The 23,271-nt window shown below is 41.9% G+C and overlaps 1 protein-coding gene across 9 annotated transcripts in view; it reads right to left on the reverse strand.

Moving 5' to 3' along the window:
• Nucleotides 1-23,271, reverse strand: part of LOC122562946 (tubby protein homolog) — a 131,131-nt gene that overhangs the window by 48,079 nt on the left and 59,781 nt on the right. For 2 of the 9 annotated variants that reach the window (XM_087973699.1, XM_087973701.1), the window contains 4 exons: nucleotides 13,545-13,677; nucleotides 9,100-9,267; nucleotides 2,195-2,302; nucleotides 13-126 (listed from right to left, as the gene is read on the reverse strand). In XM_087973699.1, the coding sequence (XP_087829825.1) occupies nucleotides 13-126; nucleotides 2,195-2,302; nucleotides 9,100-9,267; nucleotides 13,545-13,677 (523 nt within the window). Of the gene's footprint in view, nucleotides 1-12; nucleotides 127-2,194; nucleotides 2,303-9,099; nucleotides 9,268-13,544; nucleotides 13,693-23,271 lie in introns of all 9 variants that reach the window. The other 7 variants (XM_043716247.2, XM_087973700.1, XM_087973697.1 and 4 more) reach the window with 6 other exon arrangements.

The raw sequence follows: 23,271 nt of genomic DNA on the forward strand, positions 1-23,271 counted from the left end.
AGTAAATCTGACCTTTTTTACTGCCTTTGGCTTTTTTCTCAGCCCCAGCCTGAAACACTAGCGTCGGATCCTTTTTTGGAGTTTTTCCAGTCTTCCCTTTGGCCTTAGATTCACATTTATCTTGCTCTGAGTGTCAGCCAGAGAGCAAAGAAGGAAAGCCAGTGATGACAGAGAAACAAGAAATAAACAAAGAGTGAACAGGGATCCCTGAGACAGCGTCCTCACAGGAGGGATTTAGCAACATCTCAAAACCTTGCAATTGAATTACCAATTTAATCAAGTTTTCATAATTGTTCCAATGCACACCAATCACAGTGAATGACGAGAGAAAGGGAGACATGTATGGGCATATAACATTATTCCTCTTCAAAAAAGCACTTGGATTTATAGAACACCTTTCACATTCTTGGAATGTTTCAAAGCATTTTGTAACCAATTAAATACTAACAGAGCTACTGGATGCTAAATGAAACAAAACAAGATCCTGCAAACAGCAACAAGAGAATAACTAATGCCTTGATTTTGTTGTGTTGACTAAAATGTAATATTGGCCAGGACTGTCACTAGAGATAAGCTCCTAATCTTCTTCAAAATAGTGTCAATGAACCTTTGACACTCTACTAAAAGGACACATAGGAATTCCATGTAACACCTCATTTGAAATGTGGCACCTCTAACAAAGCAGCTCTGGAATGCCGGCCTAGAGTTTGAGCTCAAATCTCTCTCTTTCTCTCTTGAGAAAGTATTCCTCGTTCAAGCCTTTCAGACGGAATGGTTCAGATTTAAAATTATATCAAATCAACAAATGTACAGGAAATGAGAATACAGACTTAGTTATCAAAGAAATTACGAGATCTGAAAATGTATCCCAAGATCAGTTCTTCAGTGCGGAAAGGGCAAAAGCCTAAAAATCCACCACACAACTGGCATATGACTCCTGTTAAAGGCCTGGCTGACATTTAGTGATTCAAGGTTTGCCATAGGCCAGCTAACTGGGGAGGTTTTAGTGCAGACAGTCCAAGCCCCTGTCATAATCAATCAGGTAATATCTACACTGCATTTTGTGATGTGTGTGTGCATGTGTCTGTGTCTGTGTTTGTGTGTCTCTCTCTGTGTTGATCCATTATAGCTTGTGGACACTTCTAAATAAATAGATTTAATTCTCTAATAAATAGCAAAGATGTTAAGATCTCATGCATTTCAATACTGCCGTTCTCAGTCACTAACAATTCACAGCAATGATTAAACCATTGACATAGTTCCACAGTTCTGGTAGGTATATTGCAGTGAATTTTATTTTCGATTTGCATCTTTTCATTATTATATCTGAGATGGGTTTGCATAACTATCTACAGCAGCCTCTTTTGAAGGTGGCTGTCAACATGAATGAATCAGTCAAAATTGCCTGTGAGTCAAGATCAGCTGACCTAATGAGCAAGAATACAGACTTAGTGATCAGGAAAATTGTGAGATCTGAAAATGAATCCAACAATCAGTGTGGGAATGAGGACACAACAGATACCTGCAACAAAATTGTCATTATACAGCTTCTAGGAACAGGCACTCCTCGCCTAGTTACATTCCATATGAGCTTCTGCAAACAGGGTCCACAAATATATCGACAAATGTGCACCAATGCACTACCAGGTCTTATTCTGCGTACATAACACCTACCTCTACACATTGTCAGTCTCTATGCTACACAAAACATATGGACTGACACGTTTGCCTATGCAATCCCATTCAGTCAGACAGAATGGTGTATGTACACATTCACACACACACAGACATAGACACACACACACAAACAGACACAGACACAAGCACACAGACAAGCACATTCACACACACATGCACACATACACACGCACACACACATGCACACGCATACACACATGCACACGCATACACACGCACACATGCACGCACACACACACAGATGCACGCACACATGTGCGCGCGCACACACACACATGCATGCATACACACACACGTGCACACATACACATGCGCCGCGCACACACACACACACACACACAGACACAGACACAAACACACACACACATGCATACACACACGTACACATACACATGCGCCGCGCACACACACACACACACACAGACACGCACACGCACACACGCACGCACGCATACACACATACACATCTTCATGTGAGTCCAATTGTCCACCTGACCTGTCTGTTTTGGCTTTTTCTCCTTTAGGACCTTCTTTTTAGTTTGTTTTGAAGAAGCTGGCTCTAAGACCTCTTCTTTGTTCTCATTATCATCCTCTTCAGACTCTTCTGTGATGAGGTTTTCATGGATAAAAAGACACAAAGAACTCCTTAGCACAAACAAGAGCAGCACCAATGGATGCTGTGCCGTGTCATTGTTATATTGAGCAGCTGAATGCACACCTTCTATTCTCCTGTCTCAAAAACAGCTCACATTATTCTGAATCATCCAAGATCCTGAAGGGTCCTGCAAGGATAGATGGGTGAAGGGTATTTCCTCTCATGTGAGAATCTGAATTAGCGTTTACATTTTTAGAAGGTTGAAAGATTTAAAGAGAGATTTAAGCAGAAAAGAGGAAAATTTCATTCCTTTCTCAGGATCATCAATGTTGAAACTTTATTGCTGGAACAGCACAGCAGGTCAGGCAGCATCCAGGGAACAGGAGATTCGACGTTTCGGGCACAGGCCCTTCCTGAAGAAGGGCCTGTGCCCGAAACGTCGAATCTCCTGTTCCCTGGATGCTGCCTGACCTGCTGTGCTGTTCCAGCAATAAAGTTTCAACTTTGATCTCCAGCATCTGCAGACCTCACTTTCTCCTCAGGATCATCAATCTTTGTACTGTCTCCCTGAAAAGGTGCGCAAAGGAATCAATGAAAAGGAGGGAGAGTCTTCAAATAGTTTTTAGGGAATAATCCTAACTATACTGTCTTCAGAGTTTCTTGATAATTAAGAGCATGAAAAGATATGATGGGTCAGTGGGAATGTAGATTTGAAGTTAAACTCAAATGTGCCAAGATCTTAGAGTCTTAGAGTCATACACCATGGAAACAGACCCATCAGTCCAACATGTCCGTGCTGACCAAGTTTTTAAAATTAAACTAGTCCTACTTGTCTGCATTCGGCCCATATCCCTCTAAGCCTTTCCTACTCATGTACACGTCCAAATGTCTTTCAAATATTGTAACTGTACCAGAATCTACCACTTCCTCTGGCACTTCATTCCACATATGAACCACCCTCAGGTCCCTTTTAAATTTTTCTCCTCTCGTCTTAAAATTATGCCCTCTACTTTTGAACTCCCCTAGCCTGGGGAAAAAAAAACCTTTTGCTATTCACCTTGTCCATGCCCCTCACAATATTCTAAACCTCGATAAGGTCACCCCTCAACCTTCGACGTTGGCAAAAGTGCCAGCCTATCCAGCCTCACCTTGTAACTCAAACCCTTCAGTCCCAGCAACATCCTGCAGAATCAAGGGGCTGAATGGACTCTTCTGCTCCTGTTTGCATGGTTATTGGTATTCTGATGTAATGAACAATGGTTCTATGAACAGTTTCTGCAGACAGGTATGGATCAATGCTTTAGAATATTTATTCTTAGATATGAAAGTTTCTGGGTTTTCATGCTGATGATTTACACTGATTTGCACTTCCATAAATGTAACTCATATTCTCAATCACTGGGACTTGTATCCTTTCCTACTCTACATAAAAACAGCATCATCCAGGATAAATAATTGGGTACAGTTACAAAGTTCAAAAGACATTTAAATAAGCACATGAATAAGAAAGTTTGGGGGGATATGGGCCAAATGCAGGTAGGTGGGACTAGTTTAGTTTGGATTATGGCCAGTGTGGACTGAAGGGGCGGTTTCCATCCTGTGACTCAATGACTTTAACTCTGCGGACCTCTACAAATAGTGGGAAGGGTCCAAATGTGGAAGTCCCACTTCTCTTTCCAACAGCACCAATTTTAACCGGCATGGAAAAGGGTGAGCAATGGTCATGTAAAAGGGAAACATGAACTCAGCTGGGCCATTTCAGTTTGGAGTTGAGTTTGAACAAATACCATCTCTGGATGTTCCAAGGGCCTTAAGTCACATTGTGGGAGGCATGAATTGGTGGAACTAATGCAAGCATTCTTGGAGGGGGAATAACATCTTTTTAAGTATCATGATTTGAAATGTTTTAAATCTCTTGCTCTTTAAACACGAAGAACAACAAGCTCAAGCTGTCAGTGCACATTAAAAAATACTTTTTTTTGCTTGATGGACAGTCCACCTTGCATAGATTAGAAACAAAATGATCACCCAAAGACATACTGTTTGTTTATGATGTTACAATGGATGTCTTTGTTGATACTTCCCTTCAGCAATAAATATTTCATTATAAATGTTTAACCCAGTTTCAAAAGCTACAGTGATATGATGGAGGTTTAAGTTCACAGTTTGATTGACAGTTTATTTACAGGATTAAGGTTATTCAAGGTTAACTGTCATTGACGCGGGGTCTGAAAAACAGCTAGGTTTTTAATATAAGAGATTACTCATTTTGAGAGTTTTAAAATTTTGTATGGGTTTCATGAAAAGGAGCTTTTTCACTATCAAATGTATGAGTGGGAGTTGTAACAAAAGATTAAATATTTGCTTGTCTTCCTCTCGACATTGATCTTAAGATCAGCATATTGTGGGTACTGGGTGAGTCGCAATTGAAATAGAATGGGTATAAAGGTGTGAGTTTAGATGGAAGTGAATTTTATAGTGATGAAGGGCTATGCATGTCAGGGTATGTGGTGTGGAGGTACCTTGGCAGTGGGCGTAGGCTGAGGGATTCTGACAAAGTGAGAGCATGAAAGTCTAAAAGTGTATAAAACACTGGGAACCTGGGAAGGCTGTCTGACCAGCTTGCATTAGTATTCCCAATCCTTTTGGAGTCTTTGGGGTTTGTGGGTCCAACTCCATCCTGTCCTTGCCTTTCAGGAGTGAAAATTGGATCCAAACGGGCTCTTTAAACTGAGATGTCTGTCATGTTGGGAAACCTCCCACCTTGATGCAGAGAATTCAGTCCACAGTATTTGATACAACACATGGTCTTATATTCTTGAGGTAATTTAGGCAGCTTGAGTCAGACATTGACTATTCTCTGGGAAATGAGCCAAGGCCTGATATCAACCTGGATTGGATTTGTTGCAACCGAAACTCATTATCCCCAACCAGTTTAGTTTGAACATTCTGTCAATTGGAATAAAGCTTACATCCATCATTATCTAATACACCTCATTTCTATTGGATTCAATCTATGCTTCACAAGATCGATGAATTGTTCCAGTGCAGAAGCAAGGCTATTTGGCCCATCATGTCTGCACTGACTTTATGAATGAGCAGTTTACCCGGTGCCATTCACTTGCCTTTTCCTCTGTAATGATTGGAACGAGGTGGATCTCATTGACTATGAGATCCTAGATTGGGGTTTTTAAACTAGGCCAATCAGTGAGCAATGGCTGACAGATTAAACAGAAGATTCCCCTCCAACTCTATTTTGATTTAATCCCTGCCCTCCCCTTCACTGTTTGATCACACAGCATTGCCTTTTGTGTAGGGCACTGCTTGTCACTGGCCACTTGGGTGTTTTCCTATCTTCCTAGTGGTGGAAGTTGAACAAAGATTCGTACACCTTGTGTCTCTCACTGTGTCTCACATCTGCACACACACACCATGGGTGCTGGGGAAAAAAATAAGCACTACCGCCTAACTGCGGTAGTGTGGGGAAAAAAAAATAAAAATAAACAGGAGATCCCTTAAAAACAAGAAATAAACAGAAGATTCAGAGTCTCCTGACTTCAGGCACTGACTCTGAGCTGGCTGGTCACAGCCAGTGTACTGTGCAAATTAAAGGTGACTTGGTGACGGAACACTAGCCTCTGAGCAGTCATTTCAGCTTCATAACACTTTTTCTTTCTAAGGTAACAATTTATTTCCTTTCAGAATGCCTTGATTGAACCTGCCTCTGCTACACTGTTAAACAAAGACCTTAACTACACTCTGCATGAAAGTCTTTCCACATTGCTTTAGCTTCTTCGGATGATTACTTAAATCTGCGCCTCCTCATTCTCAATCCTTTCATGAGAAGTACCAGGCTTTCCCTATTTACTGTGTCCAGATTTTTCATGATATTGACCATCTCAATCTCCCTCCCAGCCTTCTCCTGCCTAAGGAAAACAGTCTTGACTTCTACAACAATCACAGAAATTGCTGAAGGAACTCAGCAGGTCTGGCACTATCTGTGAGAAGGAAAAAACAGAGTTAAAGTTTCAAGTCTGATATGACACTTCTACCAAATTGAAAGGGGTTGGGAAATGGTGATTTTTATGCTTTTGACAGAGACAAAGGGAAGATATGGTGTGAAGACATGGTGTAAAAGATAAAGGGGTTGCTAATGGTGCTGACAGAGAAATAGAGCTGTAGCGTGAGTGGAAATTGAAGTGGGGCAGGGTGATAATGGGTCACCTCAGCGGAGAGCAAAGTGAACATGACACAAATTAGAAAAGTCCGTGGAGGTAAGGTGAGGGGAGAGGAGAGATGACTGTAAGAAAAATGGAGGACAGATGTCGGGGCTCAGGCTCTGAATTGTGGAGGTCAGTATTGAGGCATCAACATTGTAAAATGCCTAAGCGGAAGATAAAGTGCTGACCTTTCGCTCCTGTGTGCTTCACTGGACCATTTCTGCAAGCCTAGGACAGAATGTCAATATGGGAGCTAGATGGTTTATTGAAATGGTGAGCAACTGGTAGGTCAGGATCATTCCTACAGATAGCGTGGAGGATTTCTCCAGTCTCTCATTCCCAAACATTTTAGTTTATCTTAAAAACTAAGATGTTTTACATTGCGAGTTAATCTAATGTCATCCCTCTGCATCTTTTCTAATGTCTCAGTCTCACACTGGAATGTTACATTCTCAATTATCCTATTAATCCCCCCATAGTATCGTCTTTGATCTAGTTATTTTTTTATGCACTAATGTCCAAATCCTTCTTTCTCCATCTTCTTCAATGCATTTTCCTGAAGGTGATGTGAATTTTGCATTTTCACCTTGATCACATGCATAATACTGCACGTATTCACATTATACATCATGGCTAGTTATACAAACAATATTCCAACATATTAAACCCCTACTGAAGTCGAACAGGGTCAGTTGCAGATCGATGAGTCACATAGTGAAGTTAATTGATCATACCTCCAGATTTTGGCGGGAGAGTGTCTAGAGAATGTTGGGATCACCTGGTCATTCAGTGATGAAGCTGGAAAGTACTGCTTCACAGAGAAAGGGTAATGGGAGTTTGGAACTCAAACCAAACAAAATTGAGTTCTTGTTCATTAGCTGAAATAACCATGTGACTTTTAATCTCCAAAATTGGAAGGTCAAGAAATTTAGGATTAGCCATGGGAATGGCACCTATGGGAGGATGGTTCAATGTGGGAAGGTTTCTGTCCTCCATTTATAGGAAATAGTTACCTTCTTGATTTGCAGACAATTCCTTACAACTGATTTCCACAAGTGTAAAGTGTGGTGGCAATGCTAATGACTTCTTTAAAATTCTTTTGTGGGATGGAGGCGTTGCTGGCTGGCCAGCATTCATTACCCATCCCGAGACTATTTCCCAGAAATATCAGTCTGTGGAGATTAAGGCACCTCACGCTGGATATATATGTGCTTTTTGGTTAACAAAGCAGGTGCTACACAGTCACATGGTCAGCCCTACACCTCTGGTATCAACGTCAGGATCATATCTAATGATGCCCTCCAATGCTAAACTGCAGCTATTTACGGAACTATGGTTAAACACTGCACTGACATGTGAAAGGTGCAGTTTTGTGGTCAAAGTAGATGGGAATCTGAACTGATTAGCAACTCCACTAGTTATCCACCAGATGCTGCTTTCAAACCAGCTGATGTTGTTGTGATAATGAGAATGGTTGGGTCTTTGAAAATAATGCTAAGCTACTGTGTGAGCACGGGATGTTTGTATTTAATTCCACAATACTCTGTTAATGCAGTGTGATTATAATATCTAAATCAACACTCAAAACATTCCATCCAGGGTGTACTTGCTGTGTTGCATTGTGGACCTTCAGTTTTCCTTCATATAAGAAGCATAGTTTTAAAGTCAAAATCTTAACTTTAACAGGCATGGATCGTGGGCCAGGAGAAAGTGAGGACTGTAGGTGCTGGAGATCAGAGTCGAAGAGAGTGGTACTGGAAAAGCACAGTAGGTCAGGCAGCATCCAGGGAGTAGGAGAGTCGACGTTTCGGGCATCAGGAATGTTCCTGATGAAGAGCTTATACCCAAAAAGTCGATTCTCCAGCTCCTCGGATGCTGCCTGGCCGACTGTGGCTTTCCAGCGCCACACTTTCTGACATGGATTGTGTGCCATCTGAAGGTGGGTGTTGGTGGGGTGGGAGTGGGGGGGGGGGGTGCATTGCACTTTACTATGGAGTGAACCTACTGTGTGTGGTATGCGGGTACAGATGTTATTAACATTGGACATGCGGAGGAGAGTTTCAGCTGAGGTGAGTCAAATGTCGAAGAAACAATGGGATTCAAATTCCTCCAGCATCCACATGGCAGGAAATGGCTAAAATACCATGGGAATTGGGAATGATGCAGTTGTGCCATTTCTGGGAATTCTCGAGCTATTTTGCCTGTGGGACAGCTTTCTAGTGAGATATGGAACCCTATTTGCACAGAAGATGACACTATTTAAGGAACAGCAGAAGACAATGTTTTCAATGCCCTGAGTATATTTATCTCTCAGCCAACATTAATGCAGATTATCTGGTCATGTCTCATAGTGCTACTTTGCGACAATGTGTAAATTGACCACTGCATTTATATCACTCGACTCCACGTCACTGGTCACAAAAAACATTGAGCTGGCCTGAGGTCATAAAAGGTATTAAATGAAAGCAGATTTTTTTTAAAATTCCTTGTGGGCCATCTTGGGGTATCAATAATACACATGCTGGGTTTAATTTCCTCAACAATTATGTACAGTGTCAGGTCTAGCCCTACGTGTGGATGATGTACCTTGCTGTTGTTTTTTGGATGCCTTTTCAACAGTGAAATAGGAAGCAGGATTCTCCTTCTTCTTCTTGGGGTCTTTGATGAACTTGGCGTAAGGGTCTTTCCCTGGTTCCAGATCTACCAGCTCAGCCTTCGGTTTCTTCTTCCTTATTCTCTTTTCAGTGACATCTTCTAGTGTCACGCGCCGGGATGGGAGAAAGCAAGCAATGCCATAGATGAGAGACATCCCAGAACCACACAAAGAGGAATCTGCTGAGCAAGATTGTGCCAAGGAGGTGGAGAGCTATGGAGGATCTGTGCCCGTGGGTTGAGGGGTCAGGAATGCTGGCAGCCAACAGACTAGCTTGATAAGCAATATATGCCAAGACTGAGGATGTAGCACAAAGCACAATGTCAGAGTCATTTGGGATAGATCAAACATATTGTTATATAAATGGAATAAACATGCTGTTTATCACTGCAAGCTCTAAGTAAAAAATAAGTGCATAAATCCCACATTACAGTCATTGACCTTTGGAGGAAGAAGTAGTGCTGAGAGGAAGTGACGTTCTCCCTAATTGAATAGATTACAAGACATTCAATTCAGGGTCTGGAGTATTTACTTTCCTCCATTGCATATCTCTCCAGATCTCAATGAAATACATGTTCACCTTTCAGTTCTGGGTCAGAGTTGAGAGGTTAACCTGTCCACTGTCTCCACAAGCATGGGTTCAACAGCCACCTGTATACACTGTATTTGTTCCTTAATTTCAGAATTCCAGCCTTCACAGCTTTTACTTTGGCCTCTTTTCTAGGCTTGCTCCCCAGTTTGATTCATTCCCAGCACGAAACATGAGAAGCAGAGTGCTGTAAGGATATTTCTAACGTAATAAATACGGGATTGGGGTGGAGAGGATACAAATTCCTGCGGTTACAGAGGGAAAATACATCATCCATTAGAGTGCAAAGATTTTCTCCTGTCAGCATATCAAACCCATATGCTGCTCATTCACCTACATAACAAGTCATTGTGTATAGAATTTCGAATTTTACAGACCAAAAGGAGTTTGTTCAGTCCATCGTGCCTAGACCAACTCATTCTATCAAAAATGCCTTCCTGCGTTTCCACTTCCCCATTATTTTTCCTAATGCTTCAAATATTCCCTTTGGAAGGTCACTCTTGAATCCATTTCCTTACAGATCAAATCAATTCACTGTCTTCCAAAAACAGGAAAAAAACACCTCTCCCTGGTTTCTCAATTCCTCTTTGAGACTTGGATTCATGGTCACTTTGAAAAGATTGACAAAGGTCGTTCAGAATTCTGAAAGCCCATCTCCCCCTGTATATTGCTCATCCCATAGTCTGTTAGAATGCTGGGAGCTCCCCCAGTTTTTCACATGCAACATTGAATATCAGTAGCCTAGTAAATCCTAGTTCTGATGAGGGGTGTCGAAAGTGTGTTGCTGGAAAAGCACTGCAGGTCAGGCAGCATCCAAGGAGGAGGAGGAGAATTGACGTTTCAGGCATAAACCCTTCATCAGGAATGAGGCATGGGAACTGAGGTGGCTAAGAGATAACTGGGGTGGGGGCAAGGTAGCTGAGAATGTGTTAGGTAGATAAAGGTGGGGAAGAAGGTGATAGGTAAGAGAGGAGGGTGGAGAGGATGAATGAGAAAGACGATGGACAGGTCAAGAGGACAGTGGTGAATTGGAGGTTTGGGACTGGATAAGGTTGGGGGAGGGGAAATGAGGAAACTGGTGAAATCCACATTAATCCAGTGTGGTTGCAGGGTCCCAAGGCAGAAGATGAGACGTTCTTCCTCCAGGTGTCAGGTGCTCAGGGTTTGGCGATAGAGGAGGCCCAGGACCTGCATGTCCTTGGTGGAGGGGGAGTTAAAGTGTTTCAAAAAGTAAAAAAAAAGTCTGTGGTTAGTCAGTTGCCAGAGATGGAGATGGAGAGGCCTAGGAAGGGGAGGGAGGTGTCAGAAATGGTCCAGGTGAATTTGAGATGGGGATGAAAGGTGGTTGTGAAGTTAATGAACTGTTCAACCTCCTCGTGGGAGCATGAGGTAGTGCTGATACAGTTATCAATGTAATGGAGGAGAAGGTGGGGGATGGTGCTGGTGTAGCTGCAGAAGATGGACTGTTAAAAGAAAAAAAAGTCTGTGGTTCGTCAGTCGCTAGAGATGGAGATAGAGAGGTTCAGGAAGGGCAGAGAGGTATGATGAGGGGGGGCCTTACAGAGGGAAAATCAGAATGAAGACCTTGCCTCTGTATGTTGACATTTTCTGTGAATTTTGCAATGGGTTGTACAAGTTACTGATGTTGAAGATGTCTTGTCGAGGTCTGACATGGCATTCAACATGAGTTCAGCTTCATTTATATGCAGGAGGTAAGATGAATGAAAAATTAATCTTTTTTATATTGTCTGCCAAGAGACACCTTCTCCAGCTGGAAAATGCCTAGCCTACTCCTATCAGGAACTTAGGGGTAGATCTTTACTATGTGTAAAATAAATGGTAAAGTCCGCGTCACTTTATTTTTGTGTTTTGAAAACTATCAACTAAAATGAGAAAAAGCTAAGTAAAAAAAGTGTTTGAAAGGTTGCCTGTATGTTTTGAAAGGAAATACTTAGCACCCATTGCAGGCATTAAATGAACAATGACTTGAACAGGCAGTAATTGAAGTTTGAGATGAACACAATTGGAGGCCAAAGTAATGAAGAGATGCAACTTTTATTGGCAACAGGAAGTTGATTGGTCTATGGACTAGTGACTAGTTAACGATGACAGAGATCATGTTACCTTCCAACAACTGTGTGATTGGTTCTCAGGAATTGAACAGCTTGGAGCTAGGAACAAGTTACAGAGACTGTTCAGTTCTTCCCCAGCTTAGGGTCAGTCACTCTGTTTTCTGCAGTCAACTATCACTATAAATCTGAAGAAAATTAGGTAGCTGGAGTCTAACAAATATTGATTCCTGTTCAGTACAGAAACCCGGGTCTGAAGATCAGGTAAATTGGAGAAATTTGCATCCTTAAACAAGTCTCACTATTTCTGGAGATGTTATGAAATGTAGAGACTTGTTTTCCAGCCGGAGTGGCTCACTATTGAATGATAACAAATTGGCAACTTTACATCTGACCTAATTTTTATTAAAGTTAACAAAAACCATAGTTAGGAAATATATAAAATGGGCTGTTTACTCATGGACACCATGTTATATTGTATTGCAAATCAAAGCCAAGATCTAACTTGTTGGTTTTATTCCAGGGAGTGAGCTTCAGATTAGTCAGCTCACTGTTATCTGAATGTCATGCTAATGAAATGCCAAAGACTCTTTCCTTAGCTTCTCTCTGCTCCGGTGCTTTGATTGGCCAATGTGTTGCCATGGAGAAGTCAATATAGAACTCCAGACTCTGAGTTCCAAGTTCCATGGCAATCCCTCAGCTAGTCATAGTTGACTTGGCAACAAAACAGCACCTTTTTCCCCTGTAATGTAAATTTCTGTGATTAGTGGGATTTTAGCATTCTTGTGTTTGATCTGATGAGCAGAAGATGAAAAACTTTGGCTATATGTCACTCTTTCAATAAAATCACATTTTGTACTTCCAAAGGGACTATTCTTGAAGTGTGAGTCCAGACCACAAATGTCTGTAAACATTTCAGCCAAGAATGACACCAAAACTGAACCTGATGCTTACGTTACCTCAACACCATAACAGCATAAGAGATAGGAGCAGAGTAGGACGTGCAGCCCATTGAGCCTGCTCCGCCATTCAATCAGATCATGGCTGGTCTTTTTGTAGACTCAGCTCCACTTACCTATCTGCTCACCATAACCTTTCATTGCTTTCTTGTTCAACAACCTAGTTATCTTTACATTAAAAATATTCCACAAGGTAGCCTCAACTGCTTCACTGGGCAGGGAACTCCACAAATTCACAACCCTCTGGGTGAAGAAATGTCTCCTCAACTCAGTCTAAAATCTGCTCCCCCTTATTTTGACGCTATGCCCTTTAGTTCTCATTTCACCCACCAGTGGAAATAACCTCGCTGCTTCTATTTTATCTGTTCTCATCATAATTTTATACATTTCTATAAGATACCTCTCCCCCATTCTTCTAAACTCCAATGAGTATAGTCACAGTCTACTCAATCTCTTCTCCTAAGCCAATCCTCTCAACTCCTCATAAAGCAATCCTCACGAACCATATAACTTTGCTTTCCAGCTAGTGCTTATGGATTTCCTCCTTTGGCTTAAAAGACACCATCACAATGCACTGGCTCATCTGCTTTGCTATTTCCAATGTTGGAACAATGATGCTGAATAACCAAATGTTACATTTGGATGTTTAGAAGTAAAATTTACCTATCAACAAATAGCCTGGAAATGCCTCTCAGGCATTCTGCCAATGAGGTTGGCATGTCCTCACGCATACAGCCAATGATACAACCAACATGTCTTACTTTGGTTCACAGCCTTTGCTTCAACAAATGGGGCCTGTTCACTGAGGCGTCTAGTTCTGGTCTTCTTCAGCTTCTTGTCCTCAGTGTTAGATTGAACCATCAGAGGCTCCTGGCGTTTCTTCTTCTGTTTCTGCTGCAGCAGCGCATGCTGTGTGGATAGGGAAGACAGATTTTAGCAGGTATTGATTTAGTAATTGAGAACGTGAACAATACAGGATCATGAGGACAGAGGAAGGAGAAGGGAATCGTCAATGTCAAGTATACACTGTGGAAAGTGTAAATCAGAACCAAATTACTTGAAGAACTGTAAAGTCTCCAAAAAGTTCCTTCACTAATGTCTCCTTCCGTCCCTTTGTCTCGCTTCCTCATTGTCCAAGGGTTGCTAAACGCAGCTTAATAATGCCATGATATCACAATGGAACAAGGTATACCTCATCCAGTATGGAGATTAAATTTATGGAATCGCTGTTACCTCTAATGTCAGCTCAAAGTACTTCCCTGTACGCATACCTATAACAGCAAGTTTCTGACTCAGAAAAATATATATCAAACAAACCTTCTAACTCAACGGTCCATCAGTCCCAGATGGACCTCTGGCAAAATGGTTAAATCTATGCAAATGTTATCCTTCCTGTCCGAAGATTGTGCACTGAACTCTAATTTAGCACCAATCTGTGCTGCAGTGTTTATCACTTCAGATTGAGCAAAGATCTAGATAATAGCAGGCACAACATCTTCAATAAACAAATCCTACCGACTCCAGAGGGATTTCACTAAGTGTAAAAACTTGCTTTAAATGACAGTATTAGAAGATTAGGACCATCTGGGCCAGAGATTACCCAGCAAGGTTTGACTGTAGCTAATTAATGAGTTTGGCTAATCAGTAAATGAAATGGTTCCTCGACCTTTAATTTAACATCAACACACTGACCTTCACAGGAAAAATATAACAGTAAGAAGCAAACAATACAATATTTTATAACATCTGTCTGTGTAGTGTTACAATGAGAATAATTATTTGTACTGAGGGCCAAATCAGAGTAACATTCCCTGCACAGCGTTGGCTATTATGTCCTTCAGAAATAATAGGGTTCGTGGCACAAGTTTGCAATGAAATGTCCTCTTTCAAAAACTGTTCAAGGCTTTCTTCTCAGCAACAATCTGGGTACTGGAGACTTTTTCTGTCGATTAGAGAAAAAAAATGTAAGTGCTTGCATGATCCTTTCACCATGCAGGCCACCAGGAAGTGAATCTGAAAAGATTCGTGAAGCTAAATGTTATATAAGAATTAAATGGGAACTTCATTCTATCTGCAACGGCTGGAGTGCAAATCCATTGCTTTCACCACGCTATTGGGAAAACAGATTAGGTTGTCACACAACTTTTCATGTGCAATCCAGAAAGATATCCCTCCACAGAGCTCATCACGTACCATCCCAGATCATAGAATCACTACAGTGTGGAACCAGGCCATTTGGCCCAACAAGTCCACACTGACTCTCCAAAGAGTACCCCACCCGGACCCAACCCCCAATCCTATTACTCTACATTTACCCCTGACTAATGCACCTAACCTACACATCCCTGAACATTATGCGCAACTTAGCTTGGCCGATTCACCTGACCTGCACATCTTTGTGACTGTGGGAGGAAACCGGAGCAGCCGGAGGAAACCCACGCAGACATGAGGAGATTGCGCAAACTCTACACAGCCAGTCACCCAAGGCCAGAATCAAAGCTGGGTCCCTGGTGCTATGAGGCAGCAATGCTAACCATTGAGTCACAATGCTGCTCTGAATAGCTTTGTTCAGAATTCCTCACCTATCATCCCAGATAGATGCATTTCAACAAAGCTTGTCCCACTGTTGAGACTCATAGAGGTTAAGCATGCATTTCACCCATCAGAAGGGAGAGTGAATCCACAATTCTACTAAAGGATGAATAATATGAGATCAATGATGATCACCGGTGGGCTGAACTTGAAAGAAGCTTTCAGAAACCAAAGGTGCTCCTTATTCTTCCAACATGAGAGCAGTTTGTCTGATCATACAAACGTCACTTCCAGTCATTTCAATGTGAGTGAGTTGGATTTGAGAGTGGATATGCATTTTATTGTGCTGCGTTCACCACTCAAGTAATGAAGGTGAAAATTACCCTAAATGAGGAATTGAGAAAAGGAATGAAATTTGTTTTGAGCAGGAATGCAAAGGAGCTGGGGGGCATGGCATTGCATTATCCATCTGTTATACATGTCCTCAGGTTCGGTCCCATTAACCTGAATGGAGGAACCTAGAGCAGGAACCAGCAGCAGGTGTTCAATATTCCCATGTAAGGCCAATTAACCCCCAAGAAGACATGAAAAAAATCGATCAAATGGTGATTCAGAGACAGTGAGAAGTCGTGCTGATGAATCATTAATAGGAGCCGGGTCCTCCCTGGGCTTGAGAAGTCCAAGATGATATCAGATGATTAAGGAAGAGCAGATTTACGTGCATAACAAAGACGACTAAAACCATGAGTGACAGCATCGTGACAGCCAGAACTTGATAAACTGAAAGTTGATAAATTGAAAGTAAATGTGTTGGTTTGCAGTTAATTCTAAGTGAATTGCCAGTTGTGGGTAAGTATTTAATACTGTACCAATAACTCTCTAAGAATGAATGATTATGTATGCTTAAATAACATGAACAAAGGAATCTTATTTCCATCCCATAATACATCTATCACCCTGTCAATTAAATATGGATTTTAGTCAATATCCACTAAGAACAGTATTCCCAACAAAGCATTTCCTAGCAAAATAGGTTCCCCTATTTTAACAAAAGGAAAATATAGTGATACCATGGACCACAAAGCATGAAATGTTACAAATATTGGCTTATCATCACTGTTAAAACTGAAGCATTAATAAATTAACAAATCTAGAATTCACCAATGTAGAGGAGGAAGGATACTTAGACCAATGCATTGAACATTCATTCATGGGATTACACAGGATAGACATTAAAAAAAACAAGCTAACTGCCTAACCCAATCCATGTTAGTATTTATATTCCAGTTAAGGCCCGTCCCATCTCTTGTTATATCCCTCGATTCCTTTCTCCCTCATTTACTTGATTCAGTTGTCCTTAAATGCAGCTGCACTTTTCATTTTGATCCCTCTCTGTGGTATTCAGTTCCACATTCCCACCATTCTTTGAGCACAGACGTTTCTTTTGAATTCTAGATTAGACTTATTCATAGATGTTTATAGCATACAGAGAGGGAATTTGGCCCATCGTGACTGTGCCCATCAACAAAACTGTTTCCACATTAATCCCATGTTCCAGCTTTTGGTCCATCAATCATGGAGGCTATGACAACACAAGTGAATATTTAAATACTGCTTAAATATCTCGTGAATTTCTGACTCAACCAGCCTTCATGGTTTCTCAATGGACTTTGTGATGACTGTTTTATTTTGATGCCCTCTAGTTACCCTTTTACCCACAAGAGAAAACATTCTCTCTGTAAATATGTCACAATGTTGTTTAATATGCCCTCATATTATCAAAGTAATCCTCTCCTCATCCACCCCACCCTTCTGCCCTTGATGACAATGCACACGACCACTCCCTGTAACTGAAGTTTCTGCCAACTCATCAAGCAATAACTGATGCAAAGCTAAGCAATAGAAGTTTAAAGGGGATGAGAGGCTCTTCATTCACAGCAGGGGTTCAGTTCAACCCCTGCTGGTGTATTCTCTCGGGTTTTCCAATCCTGTAGCACACTGTCAGCTTTGTTTCAAACTCTGAGCAACCACTGCCATGTATTTTTAATCTTATTAGAACATTCGACATATGGATTCACTGAAGGCTGTAATGCAGGCAAGCTGCAGCTAACTCCATACGATTTTTCGATATCACCATTGGAGAATTCAGGAGAGCTTCATTTACTCACACTTTACCTGGGGAGCATTCAGTTCCCCTCAAGCACTGTGTTCCACACAGGGGTTGAGTTGTTCATGGTTTTGAGTGAAAGTCCTGTCTCTTTTAGCTTGATGACCCACTCAAACTCAGCAGTCCCAAATTTCCTGAAGCTAGAGTTCACTATGGCTCGCCATTACTTTTCCTCAGTCCATAATCCCATGTATTAATATCTCCGGGCGCCAGCTATGGCTCACTCCTAGGCATCCTACCTCTCAATCAGACGGTCATAATTCAAGTCTCATTCCTAAGTTTAGAGTTCAGAATTACAGCTGACATTCCAGTGTAGTACTGAAGGAGTGCCTGGCTTTTGGAGGAAGCATTAAACCCTTGCCCCGCTCATGTAACCCTGAAATATTCTATGTCACTATCTAAACAAAAGTAGTTGGCAGCCAATATTCTTCAGGCAAAAGTGAGGACTGCAGATGCTAGAGATCAGAGTCAAGATTAGAGTGCTGCTGGAAAAGCACAGCAGGTCAAGCAGCATCCGAGGGGCAGGAAAATCGACGTTTCAGGCAAAAGCCCTACATCAGGAATGAGCCAATATTCTTCAGCCAACATCATCACAACAGATTATCTGTTTTCTGTTCTAACATTACTCTTTGTGAGAGCTTGATGCATAGAAATTGGACGTCCTGTTTCCTACATTTCAATGATGACTCCACTACAAAAGTAAAGCCCTTCAGGATATCCTATGGCTGTGAACAGGGTGCTATATAAATGTAAGTTCTTACTAGGTAGCATTTACCAGAGGTCAGCTCAGCACTTCAGATTGCTGTACTGATACAACAATCACAAATGCTCCAGAACAAGAATGGGATCATCGTCACATTTAGAAGAACATAGGATGCACTGATAGACCACCAAACTATAAGACATAAAAACAGAAGTAGGCCATTCAGTCCATTGAGAAGAAAGTGAGGATTGTAGATGCTGGAGATCCGAGTCAAAACGTGTGGTGCTGGAAAAGTACAGCAGGTCAGGCAGCATCCGAGGAGCAAGAGAGTTGATGTTTCAAGCATAAGCCTTTCATCAGGAATGTTGGGGGAGGCCCAAGGGGCTGAGAGATAAATGGGAGTAAGATAGCTGGGAATGCGATAGATAGATGAAGGTGGGGGATGATAGTGATAGGTCAGAGCGGAGAGTGCAGTGGGATGCAGGTCTGGGATAGTGCGGCCCTGAGCTGGGGAAGAGCTGGGTGGAGGGAGAGTAGGTGGCGGCGCATGGCTGCGAGTGTGGAGGGGAGGATCCGGAATAAGAACCATTTCTGTAGACTTTGGATTTGCTGTAAGTGCTGGTTGTCCTGGTCTGTGTGGAGTTTGCACATTCTCCCTGTGTCTGTGTGGGTTTCCTCCAGGTGCTCTGGTTTCCTCCCACAGTCCAGAGATGTGTAGGTTAGGTTGATTGGCCAAGCTAAATTGCCCGTAGTGATCAGGGATGTGTGGGTTAGGTGCACAAGTCAGGGGAAATGTAGAGTAATAGGGTTGGGGAATGGATCTGGATGAGATACTCTTTGGAGGGTCAGTTTGGACTTTTTGAACCAAATGGCCTGTTTCCACACTGTAGGGATTCTATGAGAAAGAAGCCAATCTGCCCCTTAAGCCAGTGTAAATTCTTTGAAACTGCTATTTATTTATTCCCACTGCTCTGTTCTTTCTCACCAGCTCTGCAAATTTCTGGTTTGCGTTAGAAGTCCAAGCTCCTTTTGAAAAGTACTACTGAACCTGCTTTCAGCACTTTGTAAGGAGGTGCTTTCCAGATCGTAACTTTCTGTGTAAAATGAAATCTCCTCAGCTCCTCCACCCAGCTCTTTTGGTAATTACCTTAAATCGGAGTTCTCTGATTACAGAAACAGCCACCAATGGAAACAGATTCTCCTTATTTACTGTCAAAGAGCCTCACAATTCTGATTTTCTCAAAATAGTCTCCTTTTATACTTCTCTGCTCGAAAGAGAACAATCCTGATGTCTCAGAGTGCTTCTACACACTGATCTCTCTCATTCCCTCTGCAAGGTTCTGCCGATCTGTTGAAAATCTGGGGTCCGGAACTAGATACAATTTAAAGCACCCCTTCCGGTGTCAATTAGTGCCATGGTTTTGATGACTGGAATAGAACATGAACTATAATTTGCTTTTGTGATCTAGTAGATTTGGGAAACACACTGTCCACTTTAAAGTGACCATTAATTCTCTCTTCACTCTGGTGATGAGGAGCTTTGTCTACCAGGAGCTATAGGAATAATTCTCAGGGTAATTCTGACAACGGATTGATATATTTTACTCTGAAAGTTTGAGGGCTGGTTTGTTAGAGGTTTGTGTGCTACGTAGACACTGAGAAATGATTTCTTCTGGATCAATGGAAGATAAATGAGAGCCAGGCCATTCAGGAGAGAAATTAGGAAGAACTCCCTCACCTGAATCTGGAACTCACTCCCACAGGAGTTTGTGGATGTTGTTGGGACAATGGCACTCTTCAAGACTTAGATCTATAGACTTTTGTTCCTCAGGTAATCAAGGGTTATGAAGCAAAGCCAGGTATTGGAAGTTGAGGTGAACATGAGCCATGATCTAATCATGGGGGGTACAGGCTTAATATTTTTATTTACGTATTCATTTTCTGGGTTGTGGGTGTCATTTGCTTGGCCAGCATTTATTGCCTCTCCCTAGTTTACCTTGAGTAGGTGGTGGTGAGCTGCCTTATTGAACCGCTGCTGCCCATGTATTGTGGGCTGACCCACAATACCGTTAGTGAGGGAATTCGGATTTTGACCCAGCCACAGTGATGGAACAGTAATAATATTTCCAAGTCAGGATGGTGAGTAACTTGGAATGGAACTTGAAAAAGAAAGTGTTCCCATATACCTAATGCCCTTGTCCTTCGAGATGGAAGTGCTTGAGGGTTGGAAGGTGCTGTCTGAGGATCTTTGGTGAATTTCTTTGGTGAATATGGCAGGAGTCATTAGGATTTTTGACAAGGGTTTCAGGTATGAAAGGGTCTCACCTGGGAACACACCACTTGAGAATTAGCCGTCAGATAGCAAATGCTCCTAGGGCAATATTTGGCTGTATGATCCTGTACTGGAAATGTGTTGCTGGAAAAGCGCAGCAGGAGAACAGGAGAATCGACGTTTCGGGCATAAGCCCTTCTTCAGGAATGTATGATCCTGTAGCCTAGTTTCAAATTTAATCCCCAATTGACGTGCGATGATCAGTTATGGTACAGTTCGGTAAAGTATATCCAGATAAACAGTGAAAGGATGTTTCCAATTATCAAGGAGTCCAGACCATGGGTTCACAATCTCAGGGCATGGGGAATGCCATTTAGGACTGAGATGAGGAGAAACTTCTTCACCCAGAGTTTGGTAAGCCTGTGGAATTCTCAGAAAGTGGTCAAGGCCAAAACATTGAATTTTACCAAGAAGGAGTTAGATATAGTTCTAAGGGCTGAAGGGATCAAAAGGTGTGGAGAGAAAGTGGAAACAATGTATTGAGTTGGATGATCAGTCATGATGGTATTGAATGGCCGTGGGCTGAATGGCCTATTCCTGTTCTTATTATCTACTTGTCAGTGTTTATACCTTCTGCACTGATCTTAACAGGAATGGTAGAAGAGATTCTCCTACTGCACCAAGCTTACCTTGTTTCCCTGCTAATGTTCCAGGGAAAATATGTGAGATGTTTTCCTATAGTAAATGTGCTATGTAAAGGCACACCTTTATTGTTGTTTACAGCCAACCTGCGTTCTCCCTGAGTGAAAATGCCAATTAAAGCAAATTTTATCGCTCACTAGGTGCTGAATTAAGATGACCAAAGCCACTCTATGCGAAATCCATTGCTGACACTTATCCCAATCGTCTACATTGGGCTGGGCTGGAGACCAGTCCCCAGAAGAGAGGCTGTTTTATGATCTGTATACAGCTCAGTAAAACGACAATGAACATAAGAGAGGTCACTTACCCGTCAGGGAACAGTGAAATGAGTGCAAGTAAGGAAAACAGAGAGGGGTTTGTTATTACAAACTGGAAAAATAATAAAGCAGAACTTTAAGAATCATAAGTAATAAAATCAAAGGGGCAAATGGTTACAGATTATCAGCATGGACTCGAGTGAGGAATTACGCCAATACTGCTGCCCGAACCCACTGGAGTGTCACAGAAAAGCAGTGTTTGTTGGTGCTAATTATTCCTCACCTCTCCCCTTGCCTGATGAGGTTAGCTTTGATAAGGTTGCGTAATACATACAATTGTTCCTCTGAGATTTATGTACCAAAGGTCATGGAGAATTGGGCCTGACTCGATGAAAAGTTTGGGAAGGGAGGTGGGGGGTGGGGGGTGGGGAAGAGGGCATATGTCTTTCCTAACAATGGAGCCACTTACGTCGGGTGTGTAAGCACTGGGTTCACTATCTGCACTTATTCCATATCAGGAAAATTGGGTCTCTGGGAAAGCTGGAATTGGGTCACGCCTGCTCTGAAATAGTTCCAACTCTGCATTGATTTGTCAATGTAATACTATACTATATATTATACTATAGGCTGTCTGGTTACTTCCATAATGGTGTCTATAAGTATCTCTACCTGGATACATACGATTCATGTTGCCATGAGAAGAACTTTAGGAAGCAAAATGTCTACAGAAAACCTTTGGATTAGCAAGTTGCAGATTTCCTAAGATATCACTCAAGCTCAAAGATTAATGTTAGTCCACAAGCATTGGAGAGTGAGAGAAAAGAAGAGAGAGAAGCAGCCTGTCCTGCTCCTGAAGCAGAGAAAATGTTGGTCACTACTTGGAATGTGGGTGGGTGTGTGCTCTGATTAAAATGCTGAGTCTGCATTTTACTCGGGCCACTCAAATCCTGTCATCATTACAGCCTGGGTTCCAGCATTAAGTAAAGAGCCGAACTCCAGCAGGGGATGTTTGCTGATAATTGCACAGTGTTCAGCAGCATTTTTGACCCCTGACATACTGAAGCAGTATATGTCCAAAGACATCAGGACCCTGGAAAAATGCAGATTTGGGCAAACAAATGGCAAGTTAGTTTTGGGTATTTTAAGTTACTCAGCTGGTAAAGAAATAAGGAAGCAAGCCATCTGGAACTGAGAATAACTTCAGGACTAGCTCCTGGAGAATGAAGTGTTTATTTGAGAGGCAGCATGGAGCAGAATTGTAGTGTGGGATTTTTGATCAGGTTAATGGTTAAGTATGAAATTTCTTTACTACAGTTTAGAGTGTAAGTTGCCAGCTGAATAGTGCTGAGAAAATGTTGCTCTTAATTTGCTTGATACATTATAAGATGTAATCTTATCACGTAATCCTTTCAGTCAGTCACTGGAAATTCAATGATCTTTTTAGAACTTAACAGTCTCCATGGGGGAAGGTAACAAATGATACACATTAAACAAGCAGGGCTAAATTTGTGGCACTCCCAAATTTGGGTATACAGGGTAAGGGAGACTGCTGAAAATACTGGCACAGGGTGGCATGGCAATTTCAAAACACCATTCCGGCAAACATTCCAGGGGCCGGGTGGAACAGGAATCTGACTCTTCTCCCATTGTACCAATCAATTAGTGCAAAACTCATTCATGGTTTGCCAGTGGTTGTGCTTTCAGTTTTATTGCTCTCAATTATAAACAAATTCCTCTGAAGGGTTGGAAGCCATGTTATCCTGGCCCGCTAAGTAATTCAGTGGGGAAAAGGGTTTCGGCATTTGTAAAGGTTGCATTCTTGGCACTGCCCAGCTGGTATGGAGAGTGGACACTC

This window comes from Chiloscyllium plagiosum, unplaced genomic scaffold (genome assembly GCF_037043375.1).
Source record: "Chiloscyllium plagiosum isolate Xiang-an unplaced genomic scaffold, Cpla_swu_hap1 HiC_scaffold_26, whole genome shotgun sequence".
Classification (NCBI taxonomy): domain Eukaryota; kingdom Metazoa; phylum Chordata; class Chondrichthyes; order Orectolobiformes; family Hemiscylliidae; genus Chiloscyllium; species Chiloscyllium plagiosum.